This window comes from Podarcis erhardii, assembly GCF_964252035.2.
Source record: "Podarcis erhardii genome assembly, chromosome: 16".
Taxonomy (NCBI): domain Eukaryota; kingdom Metazoa; phylum Chordata; class Lepidosauria; order Squamata; family Lacertidae; genus Podarcis; species Podarcis erhardii.
The window spans coordinates 22423496-22442514 of NC_138514.1; the positions used below are offsets into that span (position 1 = coordinate 22423496).

General features: G+C 44.1%; 1 protein-coding gene across 8 annotated transcripts in view; it reads right to left on the reverse strand.

The window, feature by feature from the left end:
* The window catches only part of LOC309331117 (protein CEPU-1), a 797868-nt gene that overhangs the window by 20074 nt on the left and 758775 nt on the right, over positions 1-19019 (reverse strand). For all 8 annotated transcript variants that reach the window (XM_081843161.1, XM_081843160.1, XM_081843167.1 and 5 more), the window contains exons 5-7: positions 5787-5921; positions 4312-4432; positions 1585-1736 (exon numbers count right to left, since the gene is read on the reverse strand). In XM_081843161.1, coding sequence (XP_081699287.1) covers positions 1585-1736; positions 4312-4432; positions 5787-5921 — 408 coding nt within the window. The remainder of the gene's footprint in view (positions 1-1584; positions 1737-4311; positions 4433-5786; positions 5922-19019) is intronic.

Sequence of the window (19019 nt, forward strand, 5' to 3'; positions counted from 1 at the left end):
GAAAGCAGAATTCAAGGTGAATACTGGCATTCTTTTGGGGGGTGAAACTTCAATGCAGTTTCCAGGGAAGGTTATCTCAAGAAAAGTGGAATAGTGAAGCCCTTGCCCATTACAATTGAAGACAGCCGAAGTTGTAATGGAACCAGGAGAGTTGTAGAAAATCCTGGACTGACTTTTGCTTCATTAGGAAGTTATAACCTTCCCTAAGTGTCACCCAGGTGGCTTAGTCCACCTCATTTCTTGTCCCACACATTGAGAGTAGCATTTGACGGAAGCCCCACATCCTGAAAGCTGTTGACATCTGCAGATGCCAGGGAAAGATGTTCAGTGGTAGAGATACTGCATTGCAGGCAGAAGCTCCTGTGTTCAATCCCTGGCAAATTTGAGTAGGGCTAGTAATACCCCTTGTCTGAAGCCAAGGGAGAGCTGCTACCAGTCAACGTAGACATTTCTGAACCAGATGGACCAGTGATCTGACTCAGTAAAAGCTACTTCCTATGTTCCTAAACATTAGGAGTAAATATAATTTGTAAAGATTTGGTTGTCTGTCCAGTGGCATCCCGAGGATAAGAGGCTAAGGAGGGAGGCTAGTCTTTCATGACTCTAATAAATGTCATGGATGCAGCACTTGTTCAGCCCTTGTGGCAGAAAATATAAGAGCCCTGCTGGGTCAGACCAAAATCCACATTCACCCCATACATTTAAAGGTAAAGGGTAAAGGGACCCCTGACCATTAGGTCCAGTCGTGACCGACTCGGGTTGCGCGCTCATCTCGCTCTATAGGCCAAGGGAGCCAGCGTTTGTCCGCAGACAGCTTCTGAGTCATGTGGCCAGCATGACTAAGCCGCTTCTGGCGAACCAGAGCAGCACATGGAAATGTTGTTTACCTCCCTGCCAGAGTGGTACCTATTTATCTACTTGCACTTTGACATGCTTTCAAACTGCTAGGTGAGCAGGAGCAGGCACCGAGCAACGGGAGCTCACCCCGTCGCGGGGATTTGAACCGCCGACCTTCTGCTCGGCAAGTCCTAGGCTCTGTGGTTTAACCCACAGTGCCACCCGTGTCCCATACATTTAAAGCACCACAATACCACTTTAAAACAGTCCAGGCTTCCCCCAAAGAATTCTGGGACATGCAGTTTGTTAAGTTAAGGGTGCTGAGGGTTGTTACGAGACCCCTGTTCCAGAGCTACTATCCCCATAGATCCCTGGGAGGGGAAACAGATTGTTAAAACACTCTGGGCATTGCAGCTTTGGGGGTGGGGGATAGGGGTTGCCTGACAACTCTCAATGCTCTTAGTGAACTACAGCTCCCAGAATTATTTGGGGGAAGCCAGGACTCTTTAAAGTGGTTCCATGGTGCTTTAAATGTATGGGGTGTATGTTGCCCTAGTCTAGCAGTCTGTTACTACAGTGGCCAACTTGGTGCCAAAGGGAAGCCCATGTGTAGGACATGAGTCCAGTAGCCCCTCGCCCATCTTTCCCAGACTTGAAAAGAGAGGGTTTTTAAACTCACCTGTCCACCCCCCCCATCTCCTTGGCCATATACGATCCCACTGGAATACCAGGACATGCTTTACTTACCGTACAGAATGATGCTGGCGTTGGTGTTTCCTAGCTGGTTGTAGGCCACACAGGTATAGTTTCCATAGTCCTGCTCAGAGACATTGAAGAAAGTCAGGCGGGAGAAGAAGGCCTTGTTTTCCACTTTCAACCCTTTCTGTCCTTCAATGAGCCTGAAATAATAGGAGATAGCAAAGATAAAAAGAGGAAGACCAAGAAATGGTGACAAGTCCATGATGGAAGCTAACAGAGTTAGCTGGCATTGCTGCCTATAACTGACTGCATTCAAGCACCATAATTAGATCTGAGCATTCACCAGGGGCCAATGCTGATGCCATTTTTTGGGTCCACGTGATCCCTTCTATGGAGAGATTTCATCAAAAACATAAAATTGGAATGGGTTATCTAAGCCATTTATCTGGAGCTGAGAAGCACTTTCATGACGTGGGATCATTGGATTCAAGCATCCTTTCCTTCTCCACCTTGCAGATCCTGCCAGAACAAACAGCTCAAGGCAGAAGATTCATTTGCCAGCTGCCTTTTAAGGAGATTCCATTGATTTGTCCAGAGCACAGATAAACAATTCCAATGAAATGTGCACTGGCTCAGTGAATTCGAAAGGAGGAGACTGTGAATTCTAATGCTACACTAGAAAGGACCTTCAAATCAGATTGCAGTAGGAAGGGAGGGAAGAGGCCAGCGAGTTCCATAGTTTAACTATGTGCTGCATGAAGGACTTTCTTTAGTCTGACCTGGATCTTACAGGATTCAGCTTCCTTGAATGTCCATGTGTTCCAGTGTTATGAGAGAGGGAGAGAATCTTTTCTCTATCCACTCTCTCCATACCATGCCTTATTTTACACACAAGGAACAGACACTAGGCAAAGGAACAGGATGCAGCTGAAGAACTCTGCAAAGTGTCTGCTGGGGGAATGAAATGAGGTTGCTGAGCATATTTGGTAGATGTAAGACACTTTAGGTTTTTCCCCAAAGTTACGCCCCACCATAGCCTGTGTCTCCCCTCTTTGGTACCTCATTCCCCCACCCTGATACTCTTGTATGCTGCTTAAAAGAAAAAGACAATGTATGTGTCTCTTTGTTTGTGTGTGTGCTATGCTTAGCTACTCCCCCCCCCCCACAGCCTCTTGCTCTGTGTTATTGCCCTGGCTTTTGATCCTGACTGACAGCATATTGGAAGCTCACCATGCGATCCACAACTTAAAACAAATGCCTTAATCAAATGGACAATATCTCCAAATTTGTGTTTTCAATGGACCTCTGCACTGTGGAGATAATTAGCGGAGGAGAGCTCCAAGGTCTGGGGATTTCTGTGGGAATTACACAAGCAGAGAATGATTCTAATTTGATAAGTAAGTCTCACTCACAAACTGGGGTGGAATTGTTACAGTGGAGCTTTGCTGTACCAATGAACTTTGGCAATGAGGGCTGCTATTAAGCATAATTCCATGTTAGACATACAGATGAGGACATTGGGGTGAAGGGGCTGTGCCACATGCAGTAGATTACCACTTGCTTGCACTATTATTACTCTTAACTCAGTGCCATCAATCTACTTTGCTGAGCAGCGTGCAGGGAAAAGGTCCCTAACTTTAAGGAGCATACAATCTAAGACCCCATATGTGCCCTGCATTCCAGGCTTCCACCAAACATTCCAGGCTTCCACCAAAGAATCATGGGAACTGTAGTTTGTGAAGGGTGTTGAGAGTTGATATTCCCCTCTACATTACCCAGAGTTCCCTGGCAAGCGTGACTGATTGTTAAACCACTATGGAAACTGCAACTCTGCAAGGCAAATGGGACTCTTTTAACAATTGTCAGCACCCTTAAGAAACTATAGTTCCCATGATTCTTTGGGGAAGCTTTGACTGTTTAAAGTGGTACCATAGTGCTTTAAACATATAGTGCAGATGGTCTCAATGTTGACAATGGAGATAATAAGAAGTTGGGTGGAAGAAGCAAAAGTGGCAAGTGAGTGTAAAGACAGGAATTGAAGACAGCGGAGCTAAATGTAACATTGGACAAATGCTAGCAGATTCCCTTACAAGTTTGGAAGTTAATCACCCTGCTTTGAAACATAAATAGATGGTTGGGGGGGGGGTCATTCACTTTGCATTTCATTGTGATCCTGCTTAATTAACACTTTACAAACCAAAACATGAGCGAAACCTTCCAAAATGTGCCCTTTTTAAAATTTTGCACTGAAGTTCACTGAGAAAAGAGAGAGAGAGGAGAGAGAGAGAGAGAGTGTGTGTGTACAAAAGATATATAGTAGAGGAAATATATATAATAGTGACCATAGCCTCCCTGCCTCCAGGCACATATATGTTAACCGGAATTGCATTGAAAATACATACAGAAAGAGAAAAGAATACAGAAATGGGAATGGGTTTTGTTGTGCAAAGAGTTTTTTAGTAGAAAATATGTGCTACCATATTTATGGAAATGGGAGCAAACTGAATTTAATAAATTTGGGGAAATGAGAAACAGAGGAAAATTAAAAGTGAAATTCATCCTTCCATAGAATTAGCCCCAGTTCTTTATCCACACTCAGTCACTGAACGACTGCAGAGAAATGTGCTCATCTACCCCACCAGCACCATGCTGACTGTGCTTAGGGTGGAGCGGCTATCAGTTTTCTAAGAGAGCAAGTAAATTCTGATGCAGTGATGGTGAGGATAGGTCCTGCTGAAATATCCTAACATCAGTTACAACTAATCCTTCATGTACCTTTTGTCATCCTTGTACCACTGGAACTCGGCTGATGGAACTGCAGAGGCGTCACACTGGAGGATGCCTTTTTGTCCCACCGGCACCCCGGTGTTCTTAGTATCTGAGATGTATGGCGGATCTGTAGAGAAAGGGACAAATTGAGGGGTTGTTCTCTGTGGCTTTGGAAAATCACTTTGCTCTGCTGTTGCTTCAAGGTCCTTCCCCTCTCCAGAGTTTTGCTTGTGCCAAAAACAAACTGCCAACCGCAGAAGGTTCCTTGGCCAGATGCGCTTGAAGAGTCAGTGACCAGATCCTGGCAGTGAATACTCAAAGGCTATTTTACACGCATTCTCAAAGAAAACAGCTCCAAACTATCTCTTAGACACTACCACTGCCCACACAGTTCCACTTTCTAACTCCTGCCCACTTGATCAATGCATCCTCAACTCTCTGCCACTTTTCAAGTCCTGTTGGTGCAAGATGTGTGTTTTGAGAATGCTTGTGTGTGCAAATGCATGCGAGTCCATGCAGGAATGTGACAACAAACACATGTGTATGCCTAATTGACTATGGACTTACCTGTGTGTGAATGAGAAATGTGTGCACTTGTCTGAGTTCTGAAATGTGGGGTATGTGTGTAAATCAGTATGCAAGCATGCAGACAAGTGTGACGCATTCATTGGGTGAACTGGACATTTGGTCTAGGCAGCATCATTTCTGCTGGGATGTCACTAGAAAGAGATGCTCCCAATTTACCATGTTACTGTTCAGCCCCCTTTCGGAAGATTTACTGTGGTGCAACAAATGTCGGTTTGTAGCTCAAAGGCAAAGCATGCACTTTTCATGCAGGGCACCATATCCAACATTCTTTAGTGGATGGTTGAGTTTTAGTGTTCTGCAACAGAGGAATCCAACACAACCGTCGCACTAGCACAGGCATAGACAAACTCGGCCTTCCAGATGTTTTGAGACTACAATTCCCATCATCCCTGAGCACTGGTCCTGTTAGCTAGGGATGATGGGAGCTGTAGTCCCAAAACATCTGGAGGGCCGAGTTTGCCTATGCCTGCACTAGCAGAACTCATGCAACAGAATGGTCAATCCACAGCGCAATAAAGTGACCAGCAATCTGCTTATGCATTCTCATGCTCAATGACATTCTGCTAGCACAAAACCTTTTTTTTTTTTTTTTTTGCCAGTGAAACAAGTATACTGCTACATAACTTTAACTTAGCGCTACATTGGGTACGACTCAGAAGGTTTCAGGTTGGACCAGCTTCATGTAAGGTAGCTTCATATGTTCTTATTTTATCACTTGCAGGTATTTAATTTATCTCTTGCAGGTATTAAAAGGTGCAGAGAATATGCCAAGGAAACACAGAAAAGGCACCAAGAAAGACTGTGGAAATCCTTCCAGCAGCATCCCCCCCCCCCACTACTGCTAAGCTGCAGCAACCTACACCCTGCCCTGCAACAACCTACCCAATACTCACAGTTCACTGTGACTTTTACTCTCCGCACCACAGGAGTGGCAACATCGTTGGATGCACTGCATTCGTACTCTCCTGACTGCTCCCGAGTGATGCCGGTGATCTCCAAGTACTCGTCTTCGCTCATGAATCCCACAGCTGCAGAAGAAAGAAAAGGATCAACCTTGAGTATGCAGCAGGACAATGTGGCTGGTGAGATACCTAGAAACAGTGCACAACGTTCTCTGGGCATGCATCTTTCACCTGGCACTGCTGCTGTTGATGGGAGTTCTAGATACAGCCCTTAAAACGATCCTTTCCATTTGTTTGCCTGGGTATCTTGATGTGGAGGAAAGGAGCATTATATATAAATGAGGTGGTAGGCAGCCAAGCTTGGCAGGCTGCCATTGATAATCCATGTGTGGAAGACACCAAACCCGCTGCCTCCTTTGAAAATGTGTGTGGGGAGCAGGGAGTTCCCTTCACTGTCAAGAGGAGAAATCCCCGGTCCATGGCTTTCAAGCCGAATCAAAGTGCATACTTAGCCTCATTTAGCTTACGTTGATGACCCCCTTCAGCAGACTTGAGTCATGCATTTGTACACACATTACCAAAAGAAATAAGAGTGCTTTCCTGCAGTGGCGGGGGCAGTTGGTAAAAGGAGAGAGTCTCCATAGTACTAGAGATATGTTTAAGGTATAGACATAAACTGGTTTTGCCCCAGTTTCACTGCCATGGTTGCCACAGCCGCCTCAATAATATCAAGAACTGGAATGTCATGAAAGGGATAAGCAAAAAGGAATCCACCCCCTCCCCAATACAATTCCCAAGGCTCAAAGGTTGTGCACACAGCATACACTCAAAGCACATGGCTTTTTCCAAAGAATCCTGGGAACTGTAATTTACCCCCAAAGAGCTGCATTTCCCAGCACCCTTCACAGACTACAATTCCCTGCATTCTTTAGGGGAAGCTATGTGCTTTAAATGTATGGTGAGTATGCAGTCTTGGGATAAAGTAAAATGAGATAAATTAGTTTCAAACTGGATTGCATTTGCAGTTCAGACATTCCCTCAAAATGCAAAACCATTAGATTATATCAGCATTAAAATACCTTTGGTATAGTGAGTCATTTTTTTGCAAATTGGAAAGTTCAAGTTTGATTTTGAAATGTGGGGAAAGGAAGGAAGAAACTTTACCAATCCCTTTAAAGGATGGCAGAAGGGTGAGGAGGAAGAGAGACATAAATAGAGCTGTCTTATTTATTTCTCTTAAATCTCCCCATCTCCTTTTATCAAATCTTTTGCAGCCCGGGTATTGTAATTACTGAGCAGAGCATCTCTGAGACCGGTGTCACACTTAATATTCCTATTAATTTTAAATGTTAGTCCTTAGTACATATGTGTGGCAATTGGTGTCATATTTTAATTAGTCTTGCCCTACACCATCTGAAATTAATAATAGCTCGAATTACCAGTGTAATTTATAAATTAACATTGCTGCAGCATTAGGAAATAAATTAGCTGTGGACAGCTGTTTCTGGAACTGGACGACAATGGCAGTGAGAATGTTTTATTGGGGGGGGGGGGAGAGACACATTACACACATATAACGTGCCCCCCAAACAGGGACTGAGCTAGTTATACAGGAAGACAAAATGCCCTTCTGCGAATACCCAGGGGCATGCAAAATCTTGCAGTGAGAGCTGTACTTCTGCAGTCCTCTTGTAAATGACAGTACCCTTACAGCGCATGGGTGCATCTCAAATACATTCCTGGGAGGGTGCAGCAGTGTGAATGAGAGATAAGTATGCCAGCCAGGACACTACATAGGGACCATGATGGGAACTGAAATCCCTCTTTACCATTACATTCACCAGGGCCTTTCCATTACTGATTATTTCCTCCCCCTCACCCCAAACGGCAGACTGTACAGAGGCAGCTATGCCTTGAGGCTTCCTGGTTGCCACAAGAGCTCTGGGAACTCCTGCTACAGGCCAGCAGCACCCACTGGGGGCCTCCCCTCTGTTATCAGGGAAGGAGAGAGGGGGTCTGCAGTGCTCCCAGGGGAAAAAAGAAAACAGAAGCTGGAAATGTCAAGCAGTTACTGAACTATTTTCCCCCAAGTCCTTCCCCTGGAGAGACACAGAGCCAGCAGGAAGGAAAGTCCTCAGTGTCTCTGCTTTCCCTCCTTCCAAGGAAAACAAACTCTGGGAAAGTGCCTGGAACGCTTTGAATCTCTCATCACTCAGAAATTGGGGGGGTGGGGTGGCATGCAACAATACAAAAGCTGTCTTCCACATCTCTGATAAAGCAAAGGTTCCTACTGATCCCCAGAGGGTTGCTGCAACCCCAAATTATAACCTGTGCAAACATGTCTAGCAGTGCCTCTTTGACTCTATCTCTCCCATGGGGTGAGCCCCATGCACCAGACCACTCTCTCTTTCACACACGCCAGCAATATTATTAGAGCCCTTCTGTCAAAGAATGATGAATTTGGACAGGATTGCCAAGAAAACCACCTGTAGCCAATGGATGGCCCATGTTTATAACTGACAGGTCCTGATCTCCGACCCCTCCAAGTGTCCCTATTTTCCAGGGACAGTCCCAGATTTACAGAAGCCATTCCAGTTTCTGATTTGATTCTGGAATGCCCCACTTTTCCTTAGGACATCCCTATTTTCATTGGAGAAATGTTGGAGGGTATGGAGTTAAGTGACTCCTGAGCCAAGGAGGTAAGTAACTATACAACCTCCGGAAAACATCTGAAGGCATCTATTTAATGTTGTATTATATATATTGGAAGCTGCCCAGAGTAAATAGGCAACCCAGTCAGATGGGCAGGGTATTATTATTATTATTATTATTATTATTATTATTAACATCCCTATTTTCATCAGAAAAATGTTAGAGGGCTTGCGATCATATTTTCTCAAGGCTGCAGATTGAAAACAATGGTTTCTCAAGGCAACAGCCTACTATAAATGTGGGCAGCTTAAGCATGCTTTCTGAATATGTAGCTGTCCTTTACTAAACCCTCATGTCTTCCAAACATGATTTGTTCCTTACCTTGGAAGGAGAAAGGATTAAGAGCCCTTGTAACAGAAAGAGCCTTGCTTTGCTTTTCAGAGAATTGTTTTAAAAGAGGGTACTTAGTTAACTTCTCAGCCAAGTCTTTCACAGAAATGAATAAATTGGATGGAACTACTTAAGTCAGAAATAGTCGCTGCCCCCTGTGGCCTTCCATACAAAAACTCAGACCTTGTTCTTTTATTCCCTGCTAACCTTTGCTTAAAGTCAACTTTTTGGAATTTGGAAACTTTGGTGAAATTCTCATGGGTGAGTTTTCAGGGTTTTTGTTAAGACTGATTTACTTTTGAGGTGGCTGGTGGGTGTTTGTGGGTGTGTTTTCTTTAATGCTACCAATCATCTCCCCAGTGGCCTGCGCTCTGCAGCTTCCCTGGGTGTCCAGGCTTCAGTGAAAACGCAGAGAAAGGTATCATGAGGCAACTTCTCCCAAGAGGCTTTTTTTCAGATCAGGAAGCGCAAAAAGCCAGGGCACAAGAAGAGTCCCACTGGGTGAGGCCAAAGGCCTGTCAGTACTCCAGCATCCTGTTCTCGCAATGGCTAACCAGATGCCTGTGGGAAACATGCAAACAAGGCCTGAGGACAAGAGCATTCTCCCTGCCTCTGGTTTCCAGCAGCTGGCATTTAGAGGCATACTTCCTCTGACAGTGGAGGTAGAACATGGGGAGGCAAACTAAGACCCGGGGGCCAGATCCGGCCTAATTGCCTTCTAAATCTGGCCCATGGATGGTCCGGGAATCAGTGTGTTTTTACATGAGTAGAATGTGTCCTTTTATTTAAAATGCACCTCTGGATAATTTGTAGGGCATAGGAATTTGTTCATTTTTTTTCTTTCAAAATATAGTCCGGCCCCCGCACAAGGTCTGAGGGACAGTGGACCGGCCCCCTGCTGGAAAAGTTGCTGACCCCTGAGGTAGAACATAGCCATTGTGGCTAGTAGCCATTGATCACCTTTTCCTCCATGAATTTGCCTAATCTTTTTAACAACATCCAATTTGGGCAGCTTCTGGTGCAATGTTTCCTGGAAAGAGAGGAGAAAGCACACACCACCCTCAGGTTTTTTCGCCGCCACAAGGTAATTTCAAAACCACGCACCAAACTTCTGTGGAAATTATAACACACTCTGAGAACAAAGCAGAAAGATTGGAGCCTCTTTCACAGGGGAAGAACATTTTCAAGAAATTGGAAGGTGGGTTTGTTTTTTGTTTTTTTGACACAGCGTTCATTTTAATTCCTACTCAGGGGACTCACTCAATGAATTGAAAAGGAAGGTGGGGGTTGAAGTTCAAGGGGGGGGGGACAAGTCCAAGGAGTCCCACACATTCCAAATCTTCCACAAACACCCACACCTCCGCCTCAAAAATTCCTGAAGAGCAGCTGTGCTAGCTGGTTGTGGCAAAACAAAATGAGTCCTGTCACACCTTGAGGAATGACTAATAAATTGTGACAGCAGCTTTTGAAGGAAATAGCATATTTCCTCAGTCTGCCCCTCAGACTCTTCTACCTCACAGATGAACTTTTTAGAGCATCCCTTCCCAAGAAGCCTGAAAGGAGCTGAGACTTGTTGATGCATCATTATGCAACCTGTGCCTTCCCTATTGCCGCGATGATGAATTGTTAACATCCGGATGCCTCTGAGTTCCCAGTTCTGGGATTCCCTTAGCACCCTCCCTTAGCTTTGGGGGAGAAAATGCTGAGCTCATCAGTCTCCAGCATAACCGAAGGGCATGGTGTTGAAGGCATTATTCCAAAATCAATATCCTTTGGTTTGGGTGGAGGGGTTGCGGGTGGGAGAAAGGAAAAAAACACAACTGCAGTTTTGTGTTCCAAGAGCTGCCCTGAATACATTGAAATAAATACACATGAAAATGGGGGAAGGATCCCTTTATGGCTGACCTAGAATCAGCGTCCCAGTAGAACAGTGTGTTCTGCTGATAAAGTGCATATGCAGCCAAGAGCCTGAATACAGTCCATGCACAAATTTCACTTCTCTGTGTATTATATTATATATATATATATATATATATATATATATATATATATATGCAACAAAAAGCTTGCTGGCTTCCTAATTAACAAAGAACTGAATTTCTTCCCTCAAGTAGATGCAGGCCATTTAGTGAGCATAGCCCACACTGGGGCATGTGCCAAAAATCCCGAGCAGCTGGAAAAGCACCACACACCTCATTGCCGGTGTGTGGATTGCTCCTAATGTAAAAGGGAGTTGGGCATGATTTTGTCAACACACCACAGACTTCAAAGTAACTTTGTGAGCAGGGGTGGATAGATCACTCTGTTTCCAGCCTGTGTCACTTTTGCACAAGGACCTGCTGAAATTAATAAGACACAACCAGGCCTGGATTTAGGTTTGATGAGGTCCTAAGCTACTGAAGGTCATGGAGCCCTTTATATGTCCAGCTGTCCTTTGTCAACAACAAATAGTTGCTGTTTTTTTGTGTTGAATCTATGCTATATGGTAATTTATGGACCTAATAGGTATCTAAATCCCATAACAAAATATGTATTTTATCAAAGTAATTGTTGAACTGAAATACAATTAAGAAGAAGTATATTTGGGGGGCCCCCAAGAGAGTGGGGCCCTAAGCTATAGCTTGTTTAGCTATAAACACAACTAACTTAGGTCTGTTCATTTCCATGGGTCTACTCTAAGTAGAAGACAGCAGGATATGATTGTGCATGTACACACACGCACCAGTCATTGTTTTGGTTATTTTGGGAAACCTCTGGACAACTGTGTTCCAATTCCTACATTAGTTCAAGAGCAGGTCAGCTCATACTGGAATTCAAAAAGATGGAATCTGTCAAGCATCCCGATCATGTAGGTAATTAAAAAAAAAAAAAAATTCTCTGAATGTGAGGCAGGAAAATTCAGCACTAGAAGCTTCCCTTTTCTTTCTTTGTTCTTCCAGGATAGTGCAGATTAAGTTGAACATGGAATGAATGATGATCCCAGCAGGGAAAGCTAAAGGCACATGCTCAAGGTCACTTAAGATGGATTTGGTACCCTTTAGCACCCTTTAATCACTCTGCTGCGTTAGGAGTCAGGGTGGCTAAAGGGGGCAAAAGATGGATTGCCCACCACTATCACACTATCAATGAATGTTTATAGGTGAAGTAGGAAGCCGGATCCATGTTAATAGTTACATGAAGACAGAATGAACACCACATCATGTGCCAGCATCAAGAAAAGGCTAGTCTCCAGGTGTCCGGTTTCATGGCTTATGGAGAGTCAACTATCAGTCCAATGGGTAGTAGGACAGAGGTTAGAAGTGTTGTGATCTACTGTCAGTGATTCCATCCTATCTACAACAGAGGGTGTCCCCATTGGCTCAGCTGAGAGACCAGCAACTATTAGCTCCTCTCCTCCTTGAACTCTCTCCATTCCAGCTGTTCATTACTAAGAACTAGTGTATGAGCTTTCTTTTTTCTCTCCTCCTGCTTCCCCAGTCCATTTTCCTTTTGTGTCGTGTCATTTAGACTACAAGGCTGATGGCAAGGGCTGGCAGAACTGATATCTGGAAGCCACTCTGACACCCTTTCCATTTTCAGCTGAATAAATACTTTACTACAAATAGTTGAAAGGGACGTGGGTGGTGCTGTGGTCTAAACCACAGAGCCTAGGGCTTAACGATCCGAAGATTGGTGGTTCGAATCCCCACGACGGGGTGAGCTCCCATTGCTCGGTCCCTGCTCCTGCTAACCTAGCAGTTTGAAAGCATGTCAAAGTGCAAGTAGATAAATAGGTACCACTCCGGCGGGAAGGTAAATGGTTTTTCCATGCGCTGCTCTGGTTCGCCAGAAGCGGCTTAGTCATGCTGGCCACATGACCCGGAAGCTGTATGCCGGCTCCCTCGGCCAGTAAAGCGAGATGAGTGCCACAACCCCAGAGTGGGCCACGACTGGACCTAACAGTCAGGGGTACCTTTACCTTTACCAATAGTTGAAACAAAGCAAGAAACAATAACATTCTCCAGGTTATGCAGGGGTCACGTTGCAAAAGCAGCAAGTGAATGTCAGAATGGGGTAGAAGTGGAAATCAGAAGTCAAGGCAGATAGACAGGAAGATTGAGTTCTTCCCTTCTTCTATTTCTCCTTCTTCTGTTGCTGTCTGCACCTTCTTTCTTCTCTCCCCTATTTCTACTGCTGGATATGTACTGCTTGGCTCCTGCTTTCTCCCATGACACATGGTTAGTGGGCATACACAAACTCATTCTACCCTCCATGTTGCTGCCCTGGGCTGCTGTTGGCTTACTGGAAACCCAACAGGAGCAATGGCAGACTCTGGATGCACTGAAATGAGCACTGGGAAGCTGCTCACAGCAGGCCTCTGAACGCTTCCACAATTGGCCTCAGCATAAAGGGTGTTCACAAGTTACATTCAACAAGTGAACAATCTGTACACTCATTCAGCTGTACACTCATTCACTTATTCACAAGCAATGAGTGTATAGTCTGTGTACACCATAGTTGCACTGTACAAGAAGAGATGAAGGGTGCCATTGATTTCAATGCAGCGCCACTTCCATTCCGCTGCAGCTTGGCTTCTGACAAAAGCTCCGTTGTTCATCTCACTGTAGCAGAATTTTTACATACTTGATTATTTTATCCTTGTGGTATTCCACACCATTCATTTAAGTGCAGAGGAAGCACAAAGCAAATGGGGTTGGTGGTGATCAATTATGTAATGATTGCGTATAAACAAAAGCAACTGCATTGATTTCTGTTCCAGATATGGAGGGAATTAAAAGCACCAGCAATTTCCACTCTTTCAGTGTCCTTATCAAGTAGCATTCTGTCATCCACAAAAATACTTGCACAGTATTTGTGGAAAGACATCTTGTACATACCACCATTGTGTAGTGGTTAGAACTCTGGATGTAGACCTGGGAGACCAGGGTTCAAATCCTCTCTCAGCCATGAAATTAACAGGATAGCCTTGGACTAGTCACTACCTCTCAGCCTAACCAACCTCACAGGGTTGTTGTGAGAATGAAATGGAAAAGATGAGAACGATGGACAGTTCCTCGAGCTCCTTGGAGGAAAAGTGGAATATAAATGAGACAGATAAACAAACAGCATGCATCTAATTTTCCAAAACCATCTCTCTCTCTCTCTCTTTCTCTCTGGTATTCGTCTCCCCCCTCCTTTTATTATTATTATATTATGTATGTTGTGTTTTATGTGGTAAACTGGCCTGTGGTCTCTTGATGAATGGCAGAATATAAATTTAATAAATTCAAAAATGAAATTAAGACTCTCATCTGGGAAAAACCCTGTATGAAAGTACGTGGAATAGGGATTTCCTTACAAGTTTTGTGATGTTATTGTTCCATTAAATAAAATAAAATAAAAACCCAAAACACTTTAAAGTAAAGCTGTATTTTGATGGACACAAGAGCAGTAAATAAAATCTAAAGCCATAAAGCTTTTTAAAATCCCAATCCAGCTGAGACCATTTAAGTGCACCGCCTAGCAAATAAAACACAGATCCCGTTCCAAGCCGGATGTTTATTTGCCAGATTCCAGCCTGCGGAATACATTATTATCTTTTCCCAACACCTCTTTGCCCCTATAAAATGAGATTTAATATAGTCTTTTCTGCAGCATCCCCTGCTGGATGCTACCAGCCATTTTATCTCTCCACTGAGGAAGGCACAGATTGAGAGTAATTGCTGAACCACAACGCTCCATGAGCCCTGTCCCTTTACTTTCTTCTTTTTGCCTGTTTATAATGGGAAGCCTTGTTGAGAGACTCGGAGACAAATTTTGTGCATTAGCGACCACCAGGAATGGAGGAAACAAATAGACTGGACCCAGGGAGTGGGGCAGGGGTTAAGTCAACACAATCTGTAAATAACAGCATGCACTCTGGCAAAAAAGCAAGAGAACACAGAGGAGGTTATGGTTTCCAAGGTCCCAGGGCAGCTGGCACATAGAAGATGCATTTATTTATGGTACCTATAAGATAGAAGGGAGAGAGTTTGGGGAGGTAGCATAGGAGCATCTCAAGGTACTTGAAGACAGGGCCAGATTAAGACCTTTAGGGGGCCTAAGCACTTGAAAGATTTTGGGGCCCCCATAATTCAAAATATAAAAAACCAATAAACCGTATATCATTAATCTGTATTATTACGTTGTTGCTGTTGTTTGTGTGTGTGTGTGTGTGTGTGTGTGTGTGTGTGTGTGTGTACACACATGTATTCCCCCCCCCCCATTTATCCTGGGAGCATTTTTTATGCAACCTAGTTCAGCTGCACCATATGGTCCTGGTAAATCCGGCAATGGAAAATTTATGTCATGCCCTCCTTCCCTTGACACCCTAAGCATGTGCTTATTTTGCTTAATGGTTAATCCAGCCCTGCCTGCAGACATCCTGCTTATTCAGTGTTCATCCTGATTCACTTGCACAAAGCTTATGGGGTGCTTAGACTTTGTCTGGTCTTTACAGAATCATAGAAATGTATGGTTGGAACAGACCCTACAGGTCATCTGGTACAACACCCTGCTATGCAAGTATCACAACTGAATCATTTACATTGGGGATGGGGAATAATGTGGCCAGGTGAGCAGTGTGACTGCTTGCCTAGTCAGCTGCCTGCGTAGTAACAAAAAGAGCCCCATTTTTCCCCCTTCAAAGGGATCTTTTAAATTGGCTTTGGACTGAACCAGTAGAGGACGGTCTTCTGTGAAGGGTCATCTGGGTTAGGCACAATTCAGTTGCTCAGTCCCACTCATGTGTCTCAGAGAGTCAGCACTGATCTGTTTATGGGGGAGTAATATGACAGTGAGCACTCATCATCTCATTAATCCTTCATCCCATCCTTTTCACTGCATTTTCCCACCAGTTTGCAAACCATAAGGAAATCTGTTTCTTTGTTTATAATTTTAAAAAGTGGATTTGTTATGCTAGATCAGAAGAGTACTATAATCCACTTTAATTGGGTGAGTTTCAAGATGCTCTTGGATCCTTCCCACAAAACAGTGATGGTCTAGAAGTCTCCTTAGTATACACAGGCATACCTTGTATTACGAATAAAATTGGCAAGATTGCAATGCTGTTATACATAATGCTATCATACAAGCCTATGTACAGGTAGGTAGCGGTGTTGGTCTGCTGTAGTCAAAACAAAATAAAAAAAGTTCCTCCCAGTAGCACCTTAGAAACCAACTAAGTTTGTTATTGGTATGAGCTTTCGTGTCCATGCATACTTGGTATCTGAAGAAGTGTGCATGCACACAAAAGCTCATACCAATAACAAACTTAGTTGGTCTCTAAGGTGCTACTGGATTGAATTTTTAAATTTTGTTTCGCATACAAGCCTATGGTGTGACCACATCTGGAATACTCTATAGAGTTCTGGTTGCCTCACCTCAAAAAGGATATTGCAGAGTTGGAAACGGTCCAGGAAAGGGCCACCAAAATGTTCAAGGGGATGGAACAACTCCCCTATGAGGAATGGTTGCAGCATTTTTGACTTTTTAGATTATAAAAAAGTTGAGTGAGACGCATTGTGATAGAAGTTTTTTTTAAAAAAAAAATCTGCATGGCTTGGAGAAAGTGGATGGAGAAAAGTTTTCCTCACTCTCGTAATGCTGTAACTCATGAACATCCAATGAAGCTGAAAGTTGGGAGAGCAAGAACAGAGAAAAGAAAGCACTTCTTCAGACACTTCTTCACAGTGGACTTTGCTACCACAAGATGCAGCAATGGCTAAATGTAATCACGATCATCTTCAATACCTTTTGGCCTGTAAAAATAAACTTCATCCTTGCCTTAACAGATTGCCAGGGTGGATGAGTCACCGTCTCCGCTGGCCGCTTTACACACATCACTGTTATATATTAAGCACCAGAACATATGCCGGAAGCAGAGCCATATAGATATCAACTGGCATTCAAATACCACAAGCGCCCTGAGACATCGCTTTTAAATGCCCCAATACATTCAGGAAGCCTGCATCCACTAGACCTCCTGCCCGTTCCTCCTTGAGCCCACTCGACAACCTTTCCTATATGCAGCCAGGCTGTAATTTTGCTCTGCAGGCAGAAGGGAAAGGAGAGCATGAGAAATAAGAATGTAAGAAAAGCTTTGCTGGATCAAGTCTAGCAAACTGTTCTAAAGAAGGCAACCACAAGTCCATGGGACGCCCACAAGCAGGATCTGAACACAACAGCACTCTCCCCACTTGTGATCCCTTGAAGTATGCTGCCTTTGACAGTGGAGTCAGAGCATAGACAACATGGCTATTAGCCATTGGTAGCCTTATCCTATGCCTAGAATTTTAGCAGCTGTTGGATCTCCAGCTGTTTTTGGACTACAACTCCCATAATCCCTAGCTAGCAAGACCACTAGGCTGGGATGATGGGGATTGTAATCCAAAAGCAGCTGCAGACTCAAGTTTGGGAAACACTGATTTAAAGTTTGATAGTTGGGGGGTGAAGTGGGGAGAAAAGCAGCAAGGAACAAGAGTGAATAAGCATGATTTGGGTTTAATGCAAACAACATACAAACAAAAGAGTCCTTCTGGATCAGACCAGATTCCTGATCTTGCCCAGAATCCTACTTCCTGCAGTGGTCAGCCTCTGGGAAACCCACAGCCATCACTGAAAGACAAACAGCCTTTTCCTGTACTTGGGCCCCAGAGTAACTGGTGTTCATATTAGTGCAGGAATGGGAGAGAAGGGGAGGCAGTTGTAGGCTCCCTCGACATCTCAAAGGCTGTCACATGGAATATGAAACAACCTTGTTTTCTGCTCTTAATTCTGGGACTGTCCCTGGAAAACTGGGACACTTGGAAGATATATGATTTTGTTATTCTGAGCTTTGGAGTCTTTGCATGAGGCCATGGCAAGGCAATCCGTACTGTTCATTCCTTCAAATTCACATTTATTTTCAGTGCAAAATGTACATACACCACTTTCCTATATCCTTGAATCTAGCAAACTGCCGTTAAATGGTTCCAAAGACTCTTCTCTCTTACCACCGGAGGCAAAGCATTCTGTTGGAGACTTTAATAGCTGCAGCTCGCTAGACTCTCCTGAGAGCTCCCTGCTGTCATGATCAGGCCTCATTCAATTTCTCCTCGTTGAAACAGCTTTTGTGAACTTTTAAAAGGATCCCTCTAAAAGGGCACAATTAGGGGCTGAAATACAGCAGGCATTAATATTAAGATCACTCATTCCTCGGGGCTGTGAAGGCCAGCTCTGGCAGCTGATGTTATTATTACTATTAATAATAATAGTAGTATAATACAAGCTGGAAAATTGAACAGGCAAGAGCCAGTTTTCATCAAATACACATTCCCTATTCATAGGCTAATTGCACAAAAAGGACTATTGATTCACCCACAGGAATGAGATCCCACCTCTGCTCTGCTGCAGCTGATTTGGGTGGCTGGGTGTGCAGCTTGTTCTGATTGGCTTTGCAAAGAAGGAGAAGGCGCCAGACAAAAACGTTCCTTTTTACGCAGGCCTTTGGCTGATCATATTTGTTAAGTTGTGGGTGAACATATCAGACGACACAGTGATTCTTCAAACAGCTCTTGTTTATTCACAGGCCAGAACAGAACTGAACTGAAGGGTTCAGTCAGCCTGCTTATATAGAGCTCCGGTACAACGTAACTGTAACAATTTTCTAAAACTATCCAATCACTGAACATCACTTTCGATCCCTTATTTGCATAACTATCTACAGTATCCCCCTGCTGGCCCAGGGTGAGAACTTCAGTACATAACGGTATTGACATCCAGCACCCTTTTAGAATGTGGCTCTTTTTTGTTTTGTTTTTACTGGGTTATTGTTTTTGGTTTGATTTTATATGTTGTGGTTTTGTTTGTGAACCACCCTGGGACCTCTGGATATAGGGCGGTATATAAATTGAATAAATAAATAATAATAAATAAGTGGAAATGGTGCTTTGGGGCAGGGGTTATTCTTCTCAAGCAAAGCCCATATCACAGGTGCGGCTTTTGCTAGACTGAGCCATTTTGGACTGCTGAGGGCAGGGGTTGGGCTTGGCTTTGGGAAGTAGGTGAGAGGCTTTGGCAGGGTCCTAGAGCCCTCCTACTTCCTTCCTGAAGCCCAGTAAGTATTTGCCCAGCTTTGAGAAGGATGGTGGAGGACTCTAGGACCCTAGGACCCTGTTCGAGCCT